The sequence below is a fragment of the Myxocyprinus asiaticus genome, chromosome 12, assembly GCF_019703515.2.
Source record: "Myxocyprinus asiaticus isolate MX2 ecotype Aquarium Trade chromosome 12, UBuf_Myxa_2, whole genome shotgun sequence".
Taxonomy (NCBI): Eukaryota; Metazoa; Chordata; class Actinopteri; order Cypriniformes; family Catostomidae; genus Myxocyprinus; species Myxocyprinus asiaticus.
Window position 1 is genome coordinate 11,309,793 of NC_059355.1, and position 16,115 is coordinate 11,325,907.

Genomic DNA, 16,115 nt, shown 5'->3' on the forward strand with positions numbered 1-16,115 from the left:
GATTAGGCAACTCAGCGCTTGGCGTGTATCATCACGGCCCTCCTCGTCACAGTGTCCAATAACAGGGCGGTTACTGAGATTAAGGATAGTATTTAAAAATTAAGTGAAGTCATTATTGATTATTGACGAAGAATATTGAGTCAATATTGCCCTCGAAGAAACAAAAAGTTATTCGAATTTTACAAGCATGTACACTCTTTAAAGTATTCTTATAATATTGTTTATACCTCCCCCTAGCATTTGAAATGTTGTATTGTATTTGTATTGTTTGTTTTGATATTTTTTTCAATTAAAGGAAAAAAAAAGAAACTGAGATTAAGGCTGTCTCTCGTTTGGAAGGATGCGTCCTCTGGAGGTCGCATTTGTCGGCCGCATATATCATCGAGGCTGTCTCATTTCAGAAAAGCGAGTAGGACACTTTGAATGCAGCCTTCTTTCACGGGAATTCGGAGGATGCATGAGGTGTATCCTTCGTGGGCACTCATAACCCACAATTCTTTGCTTCAACGGAAATGTCTAAAAATAAATGACGCCAATTTGCCCGTAAATATGATGTTCCCAAGTTGAGTACCTCAGTAGATGGGTGCAGAGTATATAATATTTATAATTATATTAATATATAATTAAAATAAAGTATTAGACTAAAAGTACACCTGTAAAATCTATTTTCTTTTCTCTTTACATCATTATAACTCTCCTAAAATGTACATCATACATTCCCTTCCAAAGGGACTTTGTTCCCTTCTCACTCAAAGCGCTCCCGCTTGTTAAAGAGTGGCGTGCTGTCATAGCAACCATGTTACGTTCCGTTTCCGTTTGTCCTATGAAGGCCGTCTCGTTTAAAGGAGGATGCTCGGTATACTGCAGCCTTCAAAAGGACGAGTCCTACCTAGCATTCAGCCTTCCAAACGAGACACAGCCTAAGTAGTATTCAGCTGGTTATGTGATCCAAACATGGCGGCCCCCATGACGGGACCCTCTCCATGTAGAATAAAAACATCTTTTATAAGGTTACTGATATAACTGGAGTCTTCATCTCATTTAAGTTGTCATGACGTTTCAAAATTACTATTAATTTCTTTCCATATAGTGCATTTTAACAGTACCATATTTTTGGTAGTATTGATACAGGAATTAGTATAGAAAGTGTTTTATTTAGATTCTCGTGTTCTTTTCTCTTTTTTCATTGTTCCTTCAAAACAGTACAGAGAAAAGATCACCATACAATTAGTCAGTGTTTCCTACATGATTTTGTGAGACTATGGGGGGTGGACCTCCGACCCTCTAGAGGGGTGCATGCTCCGCCTTAAGAACATTTTGTACATTTTAAAGTTAAATACTTCCATCTGGTGCACTTTGAGAGCAAAATTAGTGTTGTGCTCTTGTAAACAATTTTGTGCTCTGAAAGCTGTAGTAGGCAACTTTGAAATAAATCGAATTGTGAGAAACAGCGCCAAAGGGTTCAAAACAGTGTTACTATGAATGCAAACTGTAATACAGTGAAAAAAACACACTCTATTAGCATAACATAAATATATATAAATTCTTTCATTTCTTTGAAATGTCCATGTACTAAAATAAAATATTTGATGCCATGAGTGTAACTTAATTTACTATTACTATTATTTTGAATGGCCATGGAAAATGAAGCAATGTGATAACAACTTTACCTGGTCGCAAAAAGTAGTCCGTTAATTTACCTGATTAACCTTCACCTTTTGCTGATCCTTTATGCTTCGCAGAGCTACTGTGTGCTTCTAAATCACTTGCACCTTTATTAGCAGCTGACACATAATTGCCAGCTTTACATGTTATACATTCTGCTTCCCACGTATCTCGACCTGGACGAAAGCATGGGAATTTTTCTGTGCAAATCATCTGTAAATATGCACTTTCGTTTGGGCATTGTTTCCACTCAGCTGTCATTTGCTGCTACTGTCAAGCTGTTTGATGCCGAACACGCTTTGCGCATTCGGACAGGCAGGAATTTGGCCAATAGTTGCTGCAAGTTTCTTATAATTGACCAATTGATGTGCGAGAAGGCGGGACTTACAAAGAGGGGTTAAAGCAATGCAAATATGCGCGCGCGCACAATGAAGTATCAAACCAGATGCACGTCATAATGAAATTGAAGCCGAATCCCGGACATTTTCGCAAATTTAAAAATCCCGGCCGGACGCTTTTTTAAGGTCCGAAAAAGAGGACGTATGGTCACACTAATCATGATTCTAACTTCGGCAGTAATATTATCTGTTTGCTCTTGTACACTGATGATGATAAATTGTGTGTGGAGTAGTGTATAAATGCAGTGGATACATTTAATGTTAGTTAACGTTACTTACCTCAAAGATTTGTCGTCCTCCCCAACCAAATAACGTTAGACGGATCCAGGAATACTCCAGTGCATACAGGTGCTGGTCATATAATTAGAATATCATCAAAAAGTTGATTTATTTCACTAATTCCATTCAAAAAGCGAAACTTGTATATTATATTCATTCATTCATTCCACACAGACTGATATATTTCAAATATTTATTTCTTTTAATTTTGATGATTATAACTGACAACTAAGGAAAATCCCAAATTCAGTATCTCAGAAAATTAGAATATTGTGAAAAGGTTCAATATTGAAGACACCTGGTGCCACACTCTAATCAGCTAATTAACTCAAAACACCTGCAAAGGCCTTTAAATGGTCTCTCAGTCTAGTTCTGTACGCTACACAATCATGGGGAAGACTGCTGACTTGACAGTTGTCCAAAAGACGACCATTGACACGTTGCACAAGGAGGGCAAGACACAAAAGGGCATTGCAAAAGAGACTGGCTGTTCACAGAGCTCTGTGTCCAAGCACATTAATAGAGAGGCGAAGGGAAGGAAAAGATGTGGTAGAAAAAAGTGTACAAGCAACAGGGATAACCGCACCCTGGAGAGGACTGTGAAACAAAACCCATTCAAAAATGTGGGGGAGAACCACTACGCACAGACGTATGCAAGACATGGGTTTCAGCTGTCGCATTCCTTGTGTCAAGCCACTCTTGAACAACAGACAGCGTCTGAAGCGTCTCGCCTGGGCTAAAGACAAAAAGGACTGGACTGCTGCTGAGTGGTCCAAAGTTATGTTCTCTGATGAAAGTAAATTTTGCATTTCCTTTGGAAATCAGGGTCCCAGAGTCTGGAGGAAGAGAGGAGAGGCACACAATCCACGTTGCTTGAGGTCCAGTGTAAAGTTTCCACAGTCAGTGATGGTTTGGGGTGCCATGTCATCTGCTGGTGTTGGTCCACTGTGTTTTCTGAGGTCCAAGGTCAACGCAGCCGTATACCAGGAAGTTTTAGAGCACTTCATGCTTCCTGCTGCTGACCAACTTTATGGAGATGCAGATTTCATTTTCCAACAGGACTTGGCACCTGCACACAGTGCCAAAGCAACCAGTATCTGGTTTAAGGACCATGGTATCCCTGTTCTTAATTGGCCAGCAAACTCGCCTGACCTTAACCCCATAGAAAATCTATGGGGTATTGTGAAGAGGAAGATGCGACATGCCAGACCCAACAATGCAGAAGAGCTGAAGGCCACTATCAGAGCAACCTGGGCTCTCATAACACCTGAGCAGTGCCACAGACTGATCGACTCCATGCCACGCCGCATTACTGCAGTAATTCAGGCAAAAGGAGCCCCAACTAAGTATTGAGTGCTGTACATGCTCATACTTTTCATGTTCATACTTTTCAGTTGGCCAAGATTTCTAAAAATCCTTTCTTTGTATTGGTCTTAAGTAATATTCTAATTTTCTGAGATACTGAATTTGGGATTTTCCTTAGTTGTCAGTTATAATCATCAAAATTAAAAGAAATAAACATTTGAAATATATCAGTCTGTGTGTAATGGATGAATATAATATACAAGTTTCACTTTTTGAATGGAATTAGTGAAATAAATCAACTTTTTGATGATATTCTAATTATATGACCAGCACCTGTATATCTGCGAGTGTGTGTGTGAGCGCGTGAGTTTACAGCAGCGGGTGAGGAGCTGATTGGCGCGCGCGAGAGAGCGCAAAACACAACCTTTTATTTTACGTTACTATGAGACTGAGATGTGCAAAAATATTTTAGACGAGAAGTGTAAAAATGTTTTCGGTTCATTATGAGACCGTGGCGGGGCAAATTAGATTGTGGCGGGCCCCAGAGTCTAGTCAATTAATGGGAAACACTGAATTAGTTGATGGGTGAATGTTATTTATTTTCCATTTAATATATTATTTCTTCAAAGTAAGCCAGAAAAGAATAAGTAAACAAATTATATATATATATATATGAAATAATAATACAAAAAAATAAAATAGAGGTGATTAAAGGAAACAATAAGTTACACATCAGTTAAGGAAAAAATTTAAAACCAGTGCAAATTGTAATTGTTCTAAATGCTTTTTTGTTTTTTTAATTAAAAGTGTATTTCACCCAAAAATAATTTACTCGCCCTCATGCCGTCAAAGATGTGTAAAACTTTGTTTCTTCTGCAGAACACAAATTAAGATTTTAAGAAGAATACCTCAGCTCTGTTGGTCCATACAATGCAAGTGAGCGGTGGCAAAACGTTGAAGGTCCAAAGCACATAAAGGCAGCATAAAATCACTCTAGTGGTTTAATCCATGTCTTCTGGAGCGATATGATATGTTTGGGTAAGAAACAGATAAATATTTAAGTCTTTTTTACTATAAATCTCCACTTTTACTTTCACTTTCACATTCTTCTTTTGTTTTATTTGGCGATTCACATTCTTCGTGCATATCATCACCTACTGGTCAAAGGTGGAGTTTTTATATTAGTAAAACAGAACTTTATATGTTTCTCACCCCCACCTATCAAATCACTTCAGAAGATATGGATGTAACTACTGGAGTGTTATGGATTATCTTTATGCTGGCTTTATGTGATTTTTGGAACATCAATGTTCTGGCCATCATTGACTTGCTTGGAATGGACTAACATTTGAACCAAAATGGACCAAAATTTTCATTTTTGGGTGAACCATCCATTTAACAGAGAGTGATGCAGTATTTAAACAATGTTTCATCTCTTTTTAGAATACAGAGAAAATGGGCTTACTGTTCACACCTTCCTCGACGCGCCATCTCCTCGGCCACGCGCCTGCGCGCTCCCCACCGCCAAACGTGACGTCAGAGAGCAGCATGGCAGCCAAGGTGACTCCCGCTACACTCCGTTTGACTTAAAAATTGTGTTCTGTTATGTTTTTAGCTGTCGGCTCTCAATTGCAGTGGGTGATTTATTTAGATGTATAAAGAACGTGATGTATGTTTTAACGAACCGGCGCGAGCATCACTGAGCTTATCAGCACTCTTGTGCAGCTCTCGTGCAGCTCTCGCGCCGAGACTGTGACTGAATTCAGTGTATGTGAGGACCACAAATCCACAAATGCCATTAAAATGTGCTAATGAGTGCCTGTTAGCTATTTAAGCGTCTCTTCTGTTGTTAGAGATGTGCTTTTGTTTAGAAAGTGTAGTGAGCTGGTTCATTTTATTCTACGTTATGACGCGACGCTATGTTTTCATGTTTGTGATTAAATTTTAGGGCTTATTTTGGCTTTTTAGTGCAAGCTGCATTCTTTAAACTGTGGTTCTATTTGTTTGGCAAATATTCTGTTGGATATTTGTTTCCAGAAATGCTCTTAATGTTGAATGTGCCCTAAATATTTAAGCGAAGGTTTGAGAATTAATATAGTTCAGACTGTAAGAAAAGGTCTTGTTCCTGACTAATTGATATTGAGGTTCTATTGTTGTCATTGTGGCTCTGAAGGACAAGTTATACCATAGATACAGGTTGATAAGTGAGGTTGAAGCACACAAGACATTGCAGTAGATATTATTGTGCTGATTTTATGTAGAGATTACCCTAATTACAGGTGATTTGAAGGTTTGTATTCATAATCCAGCTCTCCGTATTTTTATTCAATGCTGTTGTCGTTTTACAGGTGCAGTCAACTAAAAGGGCCGACCCCAGTGAACTTAAGGTCATCTTTCAAAAGGTAAGACCAACTGGCAAAAATCCTTCATTTTAAAGCCTCATTTTGGCATAATATAAGTTTACAGTGGTTTATGTTGTTTTAACTAAAGTGAATGTCATTAAGCAGCTCTGATCTTGAACGAGGAGTTCCTCGTGTAACCTTAGAAGTAAAAGTGGATCAGCATGACATTGTTTGGTCTGTCATTAAATCTTTAGTACCTTAGTCACACTGCTTTCTTCATTGCTATGCTGTTGTCTGTGAATTTAAGACATTTACTAGAGAACGTCAAGCACATTTAAAGGAATAGTACTCCCAAAAATGAAAATTCTTTCATCATTTACTCTCACTCAGGCCATCTCAGATGTGTACAACTATCTTCTGCAGAACACAAATGAAGATTTTTTTGAATTTTTCAGCTCTGTAGGTCCATTCAGTGCAAGTGAATGGTGACCAGAACTCTGAAGCTCTAAAAAACAAATAAAGGCAGCATAAAATTAATCCATACGACTTCAGTGGTTTAATCCATGTTTGCTGAAGTGATCTAATCGATTTTGGGTGAGAACAGAGGCAAGATTGTTAGGCACAATCATGACATCAAGCTAGATTACACTTCGTAGTGCTTGCGTAGAGTGCTAGATTAGAGATTCTTTTAATTACTGAGATAACCTCTGCAGCTTTATCGTAGGAGAGAGCGTAACGGTCAACTAGCGTGTTTCAACAGTAAGTCACTGTTTGCGGATACCATACAAAATAAACGGGGAAAGCCTTAAACTGACACCTACCTGTCGCAAAATTGTCTGTTTTCTCTGATAACGCAGCAATTTTATCATAGTAAACTCCACACATAGTTAATTCCAAAAGGATTGTTTAGTGTAAAACATGTTGAAGATTAGCGGACAGGTGGTCAGTTCATTAAGTGATGAGCTGTTTCCTCACAAAAGTATCTCCTCCATAGACATCCATAAAAAAAAAAAACGTACTCTTGTCTCCTTGGCAGTGTACCACCATAGAATGTCTATGGGACCGCTGCGTTATAATATTTTATGCTAAGCTTGTAGGCTCCCCTTAGGAGGGCTCTGGCTAGATGGCGCTAGGAAGTGTTATCGATGAAGCTATGATCGCCAAGGAGACTGCTGATGTCAAGATTTATTTACCTTTTTCCTGAACACAGAAGTGTTCCACAATTCGACTGTTTTCAATTTTCGGTCTCCAGTGATTTCACTCGCATTGGCGTATATTCTTATCGGGTCATGTAATATTTAAGGTATACTTTTTTCCTCCCCAATTTGGTACGCCCAATTCCCAATGCACTCTAGGTTCTCGTGGTGGCGTAGTGACTCGTTTCAATCCGGGTGGCGGAGGACGAATCTCAGTTGCCTCCGCGTCTTAGACAGACAGTCCACGCATCTTATCACGTGGCTTGTTAAGCACGTTACCGCGGAGACCTAGCACGTGTGGAGGCTCACGCTATTCTCCGCAGCATCCACGCACAACTCACCACGCGCCCCACCGAGAGCAAGAACCACATTATAGCGACCATGAGGAGGTTACCCCAATGTGACTCTACCCTCCCTAGCAACCAGGCCAGTTAGTTGCTTAGGAAGCCTGAGGTGCAACTCCAGGTGTGGTAGTCAGCGTCTTTACTTGCTGAGCTACCCAGGCCCCAAGGTATTACATTTGTAAAAATGGTCAAAAAACATGTGGCTGAATAGTGCCGATACTTCATTGAGATGACATTTTTTTATTGAGAGTGCCTAGTTACGTTGATATCATTAACTACTTTAAGTTATGACATCCAACAATCGCACAAGTTGAGCCTGAAATAAATTGTTACTCCAATAAAACATAAATGGTCGTTATTCTCCATCTGGATCACACGATTTGGTAGTTTTTATATTGTATCTTGAGACAAGAAACAAAAAACAGACAATCAGAATCATCATGCCGCTACCCAGTGGTTGCTCAGGAAAACTGTGGATAGTGAAAAAGGTGTTACGTTTTGATCTGTTTTCTCCCAAAACCAATTAGATCACTTCAGAAGACGGATTAAACCACTGGAGTCGTGTAGATTACTTTTATGCTGCCTTTATGTGCTTTTTGGAGCTTTGAAGCTTTGTCACAATTCACTTGCATTGAGAGCTGAGATATTGTTCTAAAAATCTTCATTTGTGTTCTGCAGAAGAAAGAAAGTTATACACATCTGGGATGGCATGAGAGTGAGTAAATAAATAGAACTTTTGGGTGAACTATCTCTTTAAACTTGCCAAGAAAACTGTGGGCAAATCATGACAGGTTGGAGCAATCTGCATGTCATGAAGAACGTTCTACCACATAAACGAAGAACAAAATCTTGGCAGAGTTTGGATGCTTGTGTGTGCGTAAACATAGTTTGAGTATAGGACATTTTTAAAAGGGTAATAAGGAAATAATTCTCTGTCCTCAAATGTCCTCCAAGGTTTTTGTGTTTGTGTAGCAACTTCCGCAGTTGACGCCTTGTGTGCCAGCCAGCTGAGAGTAATTGTTTCTTGGTCGCTTTGGTGTCTGGTAACACGGTGACTTGCTTGATGTGGCTCTATTAATAGGACTAAAGTGTGTAAGATGGATGTTTGAAGGGAGGAACACATGAATGTCAAGGCAATAGTTGGACAAGTGAAGAATGTCACGATAAGTTCAGAAGTCATTTCTGTTTAGCCCGTTACCGCCAGTGTTTTATCTCCAGCTTAACTGATGCTCATTTCCTACTGTCTTCACATCAGATGTAGGTGGGAAGTTTACAAATAACATGTACAAAGCTTTTTTCTAACATGAAGATTTTAGGTTTAATTTTATATAAATATATTAGGAAAGTTTATCTTTTAGTTGCTGTAACTGGGCACCAATTCTTTTTTTTTTTCCCCTTTTCTCCCCAATTGTAATGCCCAATTCCCAATGCACTCTAGGTCCTTGTGGTGGTGTAGTGACTCACTTCAATCCAGGTGGCGGAGGACGAATCTCAGTTGCCTCCGTGCCTGAGACGTCAATCCGCGCATCGTTATCACGTGGCTTGTTGAGCGCGTTAACGTGGAGAGACAGCGCGTGTGGAAGCTTCACGCTATTCTCCACGGCATCCACGCGCAACTCGCCATGCACCCCACCGAGAGCGAGAACCACATTATAGTGACCATGAGGAGGTTACCACATGTGACTACCCTCCCTAGCAACTGGGCCAATTTGGTTGATTAGGAGACCTGGCTGGAGTCACTCAGCATGCCCTGGATTCGAACTCGCGACCAAGGGTGGTAGTTAGCGTCTTTACTCGCTGAGGTACCCAGGCCCCTACTGGGCACCAATTCTTAAAGTTTTCCTACACTTTCACAAAATGTAAACACTTTCTGGCAGCTTACATAAATGATCCTGCAGTTTGACTAATACTTATTATAATTAATAACTCTATGCATGGTATCGTAATTATACAATTTTTCGAATGTCACCTACCTAGGAGACTTTTGAAATTGCTCAGAGAACATTTTAGCACAAATGCAGGTTTATACACAAGTTTCCACGGTTATAATCTACAGTTGTAATGTTCAATTTGCTTCCATAAAAAAGCAATTTGCAATTTCGCAATACCAATTTCGATACCACAACAAAATACTGATTTGAATAATTATTCAAGACAAGTAAAAACAAAGATGCAAATTACACACAATAGAACATAGATTCAAAATAATGAAGAAAACAATTCTTTAAGTTTTTAACAGCAGTATGAAGTAAGTCAGAAATGAAAATGAAATGATAAGTTTCACTCCTCACAATTCAGTTCCATTCACGATACTGAACTCACGGTTCAGTTCACGATTCTTTAAACTAAGCCTGAATTAAGAAAAGTTAAGATAAAAAGTTTCTATTATTATTACTTTAAAGACAAATGCAAAACTGTTTTTTTCCTTGAAAATTAAGCTATAAGTACTGTTCTTAAAAGTGCTAAATGATCCATCAAAGATGTACTGGGACTGAAAATCAGTCCAGAACAGGGCAATGATCACATACAGAATTATGATAGAAGCATTTGCTTTTTACGCATTTGCTTTTTACGCGCCATCACTGATTACATTTAAAATATTTTAAATTAAAATGGTATATTTCTAAAATATTATTGTCTCTGATTACATCTTAATATTCTTTTTAAAAATGCATATTTAACTGAAGTGCATGCTTATCCAGTTAAATAATAATAATTTACTAATGAAATCATATCAGACATTTGACATTTATTATTTCCCCATAGCATTATTATACATAATATTCAGCATTATACACTATATTGCCAAAAGTATTCGCTCACCCATCCAAATAATTGAATTCAGGTGTTCCAATCACTTCCATGGCCACAGGTGTATAAAATGAAGCACCTAGGCATGCAGACTGCTTCTACAAACATTTGTGAAAGAATGGGCCGCCCTCAGGAGCTCAGTGAATTCCAGCGTGGTACTGTGATAGGATGCCACCTGTGCAACAAGTCCAGTCGTGAAATTTCCTCGCTACTAAATATTCCACAGTCACCTGTCAGTGGTATTATAACAAAGTGGAAGCGATTGGGAATGACAGCAACTCAGCCACGAAGTGGTAGGCCACGTAAAATGACAGAGCGGGGTCAGCGGATGCTGAGGCGCATAGTGCGCAGAGGTCGCCAACTTTCTGCAGAGTCAATCGCTACAGACCTCCAAAGTTCATGTGGCCTTCAGATTAGCTCAAGAACAGTGCGTAGAGAGCTTCATGGAATGGGTTTCCATGGCCGAGCAGCTGCATCCAAGCCATACATCACCAAGTGCAATGCAAAGCGTCGGATGCAGTGGTGTAAAGCACACCACCACTGGACTCTAGAGCAGTGGAGACGCGTTCTCTGGAGTGACAAATCACGCTTCTCCGTCTGGCAATCTGATGGACGAGTCTGGGTTTGGCGGTTGCCAGGAAAACGGTACTTGTCTGACTGCATTGTGCCAGCTGTGAAGTTTGGTGGAGGGGGGATTATGGTGTGAGGTTGTTTTTCAAGAGCTGGGCTTGGCCCCTTAGTTCCAGTGAAAGGAACTCTGAATGCTTCAGCATACCAAGAGATTTTGGACAATTCCATGCTCCCAACTTTGTGGAAACAATTTGGGGATGGCCCCTTCCTGTTCCAACATGACTGCGCACCAGTGCACAAAGCAAGGTCCATAAAGACATGGATGAGCGAGTTTGGTGTGGAAGAACTTGACTGACCTGCACAGAGTCCTGACCTCAACCCGATAGAGCACCTTTGGGATGAATTAGAGCGAAGACTGCGAGCCAGGCCTTCTCGTCCAACATCAGTGTCTGATCTCACAAATGCGCTTCTGGAAGAATGGTCAAAAATTCCCATAAACACACTCCTAAACCTTGTGGAAAGCCTTCCCAGAAGAGTTGAAGCTGTTATAGCTGCAAAGGGTGGGCCGACGTCATATTAAACCCTATGGATTAAGAATGGGATGTCACTTAAGTTCATATGCGTCTAAAGGCAGATGAGCGAATACTTTTGGCAATATAGTGTATATTATACATTAATTTGGCACCATCATTAAACCTCTGTAAACATTAATTTTCTCTCGCAGATCACTCTCGAGCTTCAAGCATACATTTGATCCCCCAAGCCGAAAAGGCGCATCTCTCTTCAGCTCCTGATGCTCCCTGTATTACATTCGCTTTTCTGTTTCAGTTTTCACAGTTTCAGCCAAACTCATCATACAACACCTGTGGCTGCTAGTGTGGAATCGTATTTTAGAGCTCCTTGTGTGGAATGAAGTGATTTCCATTTGTATGCCTGTGCAGCGTAGGCTTAGGACATCGCTCATATTGGATAGAGCAGACGCTAAAATAATGATTAAAAAAAAAAGGCCAAACTCCGTCACATTTTCGAACCATTATGTATCGTGCCACGATAAACCGTCACACACCTATTAGGGCGATACGATATTCCTATAATGACGTCATCGGTGTGTGTGGATTGTCGGAACCCCGGCCGCTCAGATAAGCTAAAGTTTATTGGAAAAAAATTATAGTCTATCCAGAGATCGTAAACAAAGTTGTCTTTTGTTCCAAATTGTAAATAAACTGTGTCTAATATAAACAGTTTTACCATAAGCTGTGTTACAGATATTAATATTTAAATGTTTGTTTGTTTTTTGGGTAAAAAGCATTTGTATATAACGTTCATGTCACCATATTGTGGGAAATCCTAAAACAGTCTGTGTTGTCAAATTTATTTTTACACTGTAATTCATGTTTGTATTTATTTTATAATTAGTTCATTTAGTATGTGACTTCTATTTTGGCAAATGGTGTCCTGAAGCACTTGCCATAGATATTCACATTGGTTTAATGAACCTGTTCTCAGTCCGTGCTGAACTTGAGACTGAGAGGAATGATTCACGGGTCAACTCATTAATTGAAAACTAATGTTATTTTCTCTCTGCGCATATGCACACTGCACGCACACACACCAAGTGACAAATGTGCACCCAGTCTGCTCTCTTCTGTCTGCGTCGCCTTGAACTTTACTGTATTAAAATCATTCTGTTATCGCAAGCCCTTGTGATATGCATACCGTGATATGTACATTTGCGATGTTTCAATAAATTGGATATATCATGCAGCCCTAACCCCTATAAACCTACTTTAAAAAGATTGGTCTTCACTGTATGTTTATAATACATTCATACTTTTTAAAGCTACTACAGTTGTCCAGCCAAGAGTAGTAAGTGGTTTTCTTTCTCATTTTCATGTTTTGTTATTTGATTAATATTTCCAACATACTAGTAGACAGCAGGAGGTCGAGTAGTCTGCATTTACAATTCAAGTCCTGATATTTTGAAACAAATCTACTTTTTTGTTTTAAAGGGTTAGTTCACGCAAAAATGAAAATTCTTTCATTGTTTACTCGCCCTCATTCCATCCCAGGTGTATATGACTTTCTTCAGCAGAACACATTTTAAGAAAAACTGATAAATATCTCAGCTCTGCAGGTCCTTAAATGCAAGTGGATGGTGATCAGATTTTTGAAGCTCCAAAAAAGAACAGATAGTCAGCATAAATGTCATCCGTACGTTTCCAGCGGTTAAATTAATGTTTTCTAAAGGAACACAATCACTTTTTGTGTGGAAAAAGATCAATATTTAAGTACTTTTTAACTATAAACCATTGCTTCCGTTCAGCAGCAGTGTACGCGTTCACAAGAGGGCGGAGTTCACGTGAGAACTGATGCACGAGCGACACACCCGGAAGAGGAGCGCTGTTTACAACTGAGTAGGAGGAACGCTGTACAGAAGCGTTGTTTGTTTTGGCTTAGATCTGTATTTGTATATGTTTGTTTTTCACAATGGTGCGTTTGTGTGCTTATCCTGGATGTCTCATCCGAGAGAAGAGCACGAGGTTATGTAGGTAACATGCCCACGTCACACGAGAGACCACGTGAACTCCACCCTCTCGTGAATGCGCATACTGCTGCTGACCGGAAGCGATGGTTTGTAGTTAAAAGGTTCTTAAATATCGATCTTTTTCCAAACCAATAGCGATTGTATCGCTTTGAAGACATTAATTTAACTGCTAGAGTTGTATGGATGATGTTTATGCTGACTATCTGTTCTTTTTTGTGCTTCAAAAGTCTGATCACCATACACTTGCATTTTAAGGACCTAATGAGCTGAAATATTTGTCTATTTGTCTTCAAATGTGTTCTGCTGAAGAAAGTAAGTCATGTTCACCTGGGATGTCATGAGGTTGAGTAAATGATGAGAGAATTTTCATTTTTGGGTGAACTATCCCTTTAAATGATTGTGTTTACAAGACTGGCATTTTCAAAAAAATTTGAAGTGTGTGTAACAAGGTTCTATATATGTTGCCAAGGAGGAAGTGGAGGATGGAAACTTAAACTCAAATGATGGGTTTTATTTTCACACTCAGTAGATAAATACTGCTTTTCAGCGCAGTCTTCCCAAACACATTAACACGCCGACAAACACAGGACATGCGTGCCAGTCTCTCTCTCTCCGCCTCTGCTGTTCTCTCCCTCTTTATAGCTCTCCCCAGCATTTCTGCAACGAGATACAGCTGTTAATCATTAAGAGTGCGCTCAGAGGGGGCCTGGGTAGCTCAGCAAGTAAAGACACTGACTACCACACCTGGAGTCGCAAGTTCGAATCCAGGGCGTGCTGAGTGACTCCAGTCAGGCTTCCTAAGCAATCAATTGGCCCGGTTGCTAGGGTGGGTAGAGTCACGTTGAGTTAACCTCGTGGTTGCAATAATGTGGTTCTCGCTCTCTGTGGGGGCCATGGTGAGTTGTGCGTGGATGCCGCGGAGAATAGCGTGAGCCTGCACACACACTAGGTCTCCGTGGTAACGCGCTCAAGCCACATGATGAGATGGACAGATTGACTTTCTCAGATGCGGAGGCAACAGAGATTCATCCTCCGCCGCCCGGATTGAGGCGAGTCACTACACCACCATGAGGACTTGGAGCGCATTGGGAATTGGGCATTCCAAATAAAAAAAAAAAGAGAGTGCACTCAGGTGTCAACCCTTACCGCTCTCTCTCTCTCCAGACGAATGCTCAACCTCCACATACCCCCACCGCCCGACTCAGGCCAGGGAACCCTTTCTGTAGAGAAAGTCAGCAACAGCCATCCATGCCCCCGGTCAGTGGACCACCTCGAACTTAAAAGGCTGTAAAGCCAGATACCAAAGGGTGATCCGCGCGTTAGCATCCTTCATGCGGTGGAGCCACTGGAGTGGTGCATGGTCAGAACAGAGGGTGAAGGTCCACCCCAACAGAAAGCATCGGAGGGTAAGAACAGCCCATTTGATGGCCAGACATTCCTTCTCAGTGGTGCTGTACTTGGTCTCTCTCAGCCATAGCTTGCGACTAATGTACAGCACCTCCTCCTCCACTACCTACGAGAGTACCGCCCCAGCCCCCTGTCTGAAGTGTCCGTCTGTAAAACAAATGGGAGAGAGAAATTAGGTGCATGTGAAAGCGGTCTGCCGCAAAGTGCAGCTTTCATGTGTGTAAATGCCTGTTGACACTGCTCCGTCCACTGGACCATGTCTTATCAATTTAGGAACACACCTGCCCGTGACCCAAGTGGAATCCCAGATACCGTAACTCCATCTGTCCAATTGCACACGACTTAGGGTTTGCCGTAAGTCCCACTCGTTGCAGCGACCTCAGAACAGCCCTCAGATGCTGCATGTGCCGCTGCCAATCGTTACTGTATATAATGATGTAATCCAGATAGGCAGCGGCGTAAGCAGAGTGTGGCCTGAGGACTCGTCCATAAGGCACTGAAACGTAGCTGGGGCCCCGAATAAACCGAATGGAAGGGTCACGAATTGGTGTAAGCCAAACGGTGTGGAGAAGGCAGTTTTTTTCACGGGACATCAGCGTTAATGGGATCTGCCAATAACCCTTTGTCAAATCCAGTGTCGAGTAAAAGCGAGCTGTGCCCAACTGATCAAGCAACTCATCAATACGAGGCATTGGGTATGTGTCAAATTTAGACACTGCATTGATTTTCTTAAAATCCACACAGAACTGCACTGACTCGTCGCTTTTAGGGACTATAACGGACCAATCATTGTGGGATTCTTCTGTTACTCCCATATCGAGCATTGCATCTACTTCTTCCCGCATGGCTTTTTCTTGTGCTCGGGAAGTCGTTAGGGATGACTATGTACTACTACCCCGGGCATAGTCTCAATGTGGTGCTGTATGAGGTTTATGACCAGGCAGAGGCGAGAACATGTCTGCAAATTATTTTTGCAACTTGGCAACCTCTGTGAATTGAGATGGTGAGAGGTGGTCCCCACAAGTGACTGGGGTGACATGACTGGTTTTTAAGTTCACCTCCGGCCCGAGCTCCACCCACTCCGGAACCAACGTCACAGGGACCGCCTCCCTCCATAATTTCGGGAGGTTGAGATGGTGTATTTGACGTGCATCACCCCTATCTGTTCGTTTTACCTCAATCAAGATCTCGTCGTGTAATCTCAAAGGGTCCTTAACACTTGGCGTGTAATTTTGAGCTCGATGTTGGTAGTA

General features: G+C 40.9%; 1 protein-coding gene across 1 annotated transcript in view; it reads left to right on the forward strand.

The window, feature by feature from the left end:
* The first annotated feature begins 5,078 nt into the window (after window positions 1-5,078).
* LOC127448667 (electrogenic aspartate/glutamate antiporter SLC25A12, mitochondrial-like) overlaps window positions 5,079-16,115 on the forward strand; it is a 37,254-nt gene continuing 26,217 nt past the window's right edge. Inside the window, exons 1-2 of the mRNA XM_051711380.1 lie at window positions 5,079-5,207; window positions 5,996-6,049. Of these exons, the coding sequence (XP_051567340.1) occupies window positions 5,103-5,207; window positions 5,996-6,049 (159 nt within the window). The 5' untranslated portion in view covers window positions 5,079-5,102. The remainder of the gene's footprint in view (window positions 5,208-5,995; window positions 6,050-16,115) is intronic.